This window comes from Vitis riparia, chromosome 15 (assembly GCF_004353265.1).
Source record: "Vitis riparia cultivar Riparia Gloire de Montpellier isolate 1030 chromosome 15, EGFV_Vit.rip_1.0, whole genome shotgun sequence".
Lineage (NCBI taxonomy): Eukaryota > Viridiplantae > Streptophyta > Magnoliopsida > Vitales > Vitaceae > Vitis > Vitis riparia.
In genome coordinates this window covers 11,744,022-11,749,546 of record NC_048445.1, presented here as the reverse complement: position 1 = coordinate 11,749,546, position 5,525 = coordinate 11,744,022, and the positions used below count along the sequence as shown (strand labels likewise).

Sequence of the window (5,525 nt, the reverse complement as noted above, 5' to 3'; positions counted from 1 at the left end):
GTTTTTTTGAAACATGAAAATGAAACCCCAACCTTAAACTAAAAGCAAAATATAAAAATTTAAACCAACCCTAACCCTCACTTTCCCTAAATTTTCTGAAAGATCAAAACAAAACCTTAACCTTAAATAAATTAGAAGGCAAAAAAATAAAAAAATAAAAAAAAACCGTTGAACTTCATCTCTTCTCTTCAATGTCAAACCTACATTAGCTTCTTTGGGATTCTAGGGCTTTGAATTAGGGCTTCACTAGCACCTACAGAGGAGGAATGGTCGATGCGGGAGAGGAGGGCTGCAATTTGGGGTTTTAAAATAACAATGACCCTTTTGCCCTCACTTATAGCAAAAAAGACACTTTTACCCTTGATCATGCAAAGAGCACATGCCTTTCTATCCAAAAAATTGTTCCTTCTCTAAAAAAATAACATTGCATGCAATCATAAATGATGAAGTTTGATTTTGAACTCAAGGGGGTAATGTACAAAACACACTATAGGTTGGGGGATAAAGGGTAATAAACCCTTTTTTAAAAGTGAAAATTTTGATTTCTCAAAAAAATCTATTTATCTGTTTTTCTAATTGGTGTATGATCCCATAGCTTTCCCTTTTATTTATTTATTTGGCCTTTTCTGCACAAACATCCCATGTCTTTCACATTGGCATAGCCAGCTAGAGCAGCCTGATAATATTTGAAAGGTGTTGTCAACACTATCTAAATGCAAACCTGAAAAAGTGGGCAGCAAAAAGAACATAGCACTAAGTATTGATTATAAGTGTGCCCACCTTGCCCTAGGACGGTTGGAACAGTGGAAGGTTTTGAATTCTGCATTTATTATTCTCACACAAGAGTTGAAATTTGAGAAATAAGGTCGTTATTAATCTGCCTTTTTCACCAAACTAGGATAAGAAATAGGGAAGATAAGCGCCTGTTTGCCGAGATTTTCTACAGATTTGTAGAGGATTGCTTTTGAAAATTGTTTGAGGTGAAGAACCAAAATAAATAAATAAATATTTTTTAAGAACAAGACCCTTTGAAAACTTGTTTTGTGAGAACAGTTTTTTTTTTTTTAAATAAAATAAAATAAAATAAAATTATTTGAATCAGTTGCATGCTTTGAAAAATTATTTTCCTATTTTGATGTTGTAAAAAATTATTAATTCACTTTATATAAGACTAGTTAAATTTAATTCAAGTTTTATTAAAAGTAAAAAATAGTTTTTGTACAAGCTCCTTTTATCCTTGAAAGTGAAGGTCACAAACAACTTGCTGATCGTATCCTTCTAAGGGTTTCAGGCCTGCATTAATGGCTGCTTAAATTCACCAGAGAGAATCAGTATATATAGCCCTCCAATTTTGTAGATGGCAAACTAAATTAAGCAAGTAACATTATAGAAGTGTATATGGCTTCCAAACCAGGTATCCTCACTGACTGGCCTTGGAAGTCTCTTGGAAGCTTCAAGGTACACTATTATTATCTGATTTGCCACACTTCGATTGCTCTACAATCTTGCCTTCTCTTCAATGTTTATTTTATTTTTGTTTTACTCCTTTATTTTACTTTTATTCGTTGTTTCAGTATGTGATATTGGCTCCATGGGTAGTTCATAGCATATACACATTAATAATCAAAGATGGGAAGGAGAGGGACCCTGTTTACGTTCTATTTTTCCCATTTCTGTTATGGAGGACACTTCACAACCAGATTTGGATTTCTCTTGCTCGATACCGAACAGCTAAGGGCAACAATAGGATCGTTGATAAGAGTATTGAATTCGAGCAAGTTGACAGGGAAAGCAACTGGTCAGTCAGAAACTCACTCTCACACACACAGGCTGATTACCTTCATGCATGAATATTCACATTTTCTTGTGGTGTTTTGTTTGCAGGGATGACCAAATATTGTTGAATGGGATCCTATTCTACGTGGTTTACATGATACTTCCTGGGGTTGCTCACATGCCTTTATGGAGAACAGATGGTGTACTTCTTACAATTCTTCTTCATATGGGGCCTGTTGAATTCCTATACTACTGGTTACACAGAGCATTGCACCATCATTATCTTTACTCACGCTATCATTCTCATCACCATTCCTCGATTGTCACAGAGCCCATCACCTGTATGAATTGATCATTTACTCTTTGATCCGTTACTAATTAACCACTACCTACATTAGAATATGACGTATCGTTGTTTCCATGGCAGCTGTCATCCATCCTTTTGCTGAACACCTAGCATATTTTCTACTGTTTTTAATACCACTGTTAGCAGGATTTTTCATGAGAAAGAGCTCCATGGCAGCCCTCTTTGGTTATATTTCTTATATTGATTTCATGAACAACATGGGACACTGCAATTTCGAGCTGATCCCTAAGATGCTATTCTCCATTTTTCCACCTCTTAAGTACCTCATGTATACCCCCTCGTAAGTCTCCCAATTCCTTTTTACATAGTTTTCTGTGTTGAGCTCTAAGGTCGGAATCCCATAAGTTGCCCACCAAATTTTATGGTTTTTAGAATGTATTCTTGTATCTCTACTTTTTTATGTGGCTCATCCCATAAATGTGTTCTTTCCAATTTGAAATGTGCGTGAAGAAATGATTGACTGCTTGACATCTCAGGTATCACTCTCTGCATCACACTCAATTCAGGACCAATTACTCACTTTTTATGCCCATCTATGATTACATCTATGGTACAATGGATAAATCTTCAGATGCGTTATATGAAAAATCACTTATAAGACCTGAAGAATTGCCCCATGTGGTTCATTTGACACATCTTGTAACGCCACAGTCCATCTATCATCTGAGGCTAGGATTCGCCTCCTTAGCCTCCAAACCTTACACATACAAATGGTATGTATGGGCAATGTGGCCAGTGACATGTTGTTCTATAATGTTAACATGGACCTATGGTCGTACGTTTATTCTTGAGAGGAATCAATTCAATAAAGTCAATGTCCAAACGTGGGTCGTACCAAAATTCAAGATACAAGTAAGCAACATTTTATTGTTAACTTGTTATTCTTTTGTTTTTTTTTTTAATCATACTTCAGTATATTATTTACTTTTTGTTCCTTTTCTGTTTTCTTATTGTAGTATCTCCTGAAATTGGGAAATGAATCCATTGATAGTTTGATAGAAGAAGCCATACTCAAAGCAGACAAAAGAGGGATTAAAGTTTTGAGTTTAGGTCTCTTGAACCAGGCAAGTTTAAAAAAAAAAAGGCAATTTACCTCCTTTTTGATCATTTGGAAGTGTTTACCTCCATGTTCCATATCTCTGCCTCATGCTTGCATGGACACACAGCTTTTATGGCCTTCAGTTGACTTCTGAAAAAATTTTACATTCTGAAAATTTGAATTATTTTGTGAATTTTAGAAAAAATAAAATAAAACTGTCCAATAATAAATATAAACTTTGCAGGGTGATGAGCTTAATAGTTATGGTGAGCTTTATATCCATAGAAATCCTAAGCTCAAAATCAAGGTGGTGGATGGGAGTAGCTTAGCAGTAGCTGTTGTTCTAAACAGCATTCCTAAAGGAACAACTCAAGTACTCTTCAGAGGAAACCTCACCAAGGTTGCTTATTTTATTGCTTCTGCTTTATACCAAATGGATATCCAGGTATGTATAATTAACAAGCATTATTATGGCTACTATATATATATAAAGGGAAAGAAAAAGAAATTATTTTTGGTGAACATTAGCATTGACAAATCGGGGGTCTGAAACAAGCATTGTCCAATCTTGGTTTTGATTTTTCATACAATGAATCTCAGGTAGCCACATCACATAAGGATGAGTATGAGCAACTCAACACAAAGCTCAAGAATGTTGAGTGTGAAAGTAAATTACTACTTTCTAAAAGTTTTACCGAAAAGGTACAATTTATCATTTACCAACTATTTTAAACCTTCTACACTTGATTCATTTTCATCTGCTACTACTCTTATTTCTGTTACTTTTTTATCCATCGTCAACTTAATTTTATTTATTTATTTTGAAGATATGGCTGGTTGGAGATGGATTGACCAAAGAAGAACAAATGAAAGCATCGAAAGGAACATTATTCATTCCCTTTTCTCAATTCCCTCCAAAGAGGTTGCGCAAAGACTGCCTCTACCACACTACACCAGCAATGATGCCTCCCAAGTCTTTTAAGAACATAGACTCTTGTGAGGTTAGTAAATTAATGTTTGTTCTCATTCACAGACCTCAATGTTTTACATACATCTTATATTTCATGAAAATCATTTCTTTATTGAAAAGAAGTTGAGCAAAAAATGTGAAGGGTAATGAAAATTTTTGGTAATGGGCCAAATGAAGAGAACATCTTTCAAAGAAACTTTCAAGGCATTAATTCCAACACCTACCAATCATCATACACTATAAACTGGATTACTTATGTTATTCGTTTTGTCTTACGAAATTTTTTGTAATGCAAACATGTGACAGAATTGGTTGCCGAGAAGAGCAATGAGTGCATCGCGTGTAGCTGGGGTAATTCATGCATTAGAAGGATGGAATGTGCACGAGTGTGGGAACACAATGTTCAACGTTGAGAAAATATGGGAAGCTAGTCTCCATCATGGATTTCGTCCTTTAACGATCCCCACATGATCACATCATCACATGCTTAAACCAATATCTTTATCTATCTATTTGTGTTGTTGAACTTGGATATCCTATAATTTTAGCTTGTTATATTATATATGAAACACAATACCTACTTGTGTTTCATGGATAAGTAATTGGTTATGTTAATTTGGCTTTTCAAGTTGTTTTAATACTTTATTGTCTGCTTACTGTTCCTATTGTAGATGGAAATTGAGTATTGTTACTTTTGTGTCTAGCTATGAAATATAAATATTTATTATTTAAAAAAAAAAAAAGGAGATGGTGATAGAGAAAAGGAAAGTAAGGAGTAATTATAGCTTGTTTTTTCAATTTTAATTATTGGGTTTTATATTTGTATTTTTCCTATACATATATTTTCCATTGCTACGATTCTCCAACTTTTCCCATTCAAGTAAGGTTTCTCAATACAAATATTTGTAATTATTATAAATGCTTACTTCATGGAAAAAGATGATACATACGCTGCCACCAATGACACCATATCTTTCTAATAACACTTTAAAAAGAGACAATATTGTCATTTTGTTAACACTTATTTGGCTGATGATCTATGAGGATAGATATAACATAATTGCCTCTTATTTATTTTGACATTTGAGTTGTCTTTTAGACACTCTGAGGATGATGCATAATTTTTATTTTGATAAAATACTATGCATAAATATTTTATTTTGATTTATGTTATCAATACTTCATTTTTGCCATGTTGTTGATTGTTTTGCCTATTCTTGATAATTCACCTTTTTATATACAATTGTGAGTTCTTTTAATCTTGATTTATGTTGAGGGCATATTGCACATTTTAGGTACATATCTCTATGAACCCACATTTTTTATGTGCGTTCCTACTCGACAATGAGACTTGTTATCTTAGTGAAAATTTG

At 33.8% G+C, this 5,525-nt stretch overlaps 1 protein-coding gene across 1 annotated transcript; it reads left to right on the top strand.

The window, feature by feature from the left end:
• The first annotated feature begins 1,367 nt into the window (after positions 1 to 1,367).
• On the top strand, positions 1,368 to 4,790 carry LOC117931870 (very-long-chain aldehyde decarbonylase CER1-like). The gene is made up of 10 exons (XM_034852937.1): positions 1,368 to 1,458; positions 1,575 to 1,798; positions 1,885 to 2,117; positions 2,204 to 2,423; positions 2,620 to 2,995; positions 3,100 to 3,207; positions 3,427 to 3,627; positions 3,783 to 3,884; positions 4,010 to 4,183; positions 4,459 to 4,790. Exons 1-10 carry the CDS (start codon positions 1,399 to 1,401, stop codon positions 4,621 to 4,623), a joined length of 1,863 nt encoding a protein of 620 aa, XP_034708828.1. The 5' UTR covers positions 1,368 to 1,398; the 3' UTR covers positions 4,624 to 4,790.
• Positions 4,791 to 5,525: the final 735 nt, after the last annotated feature.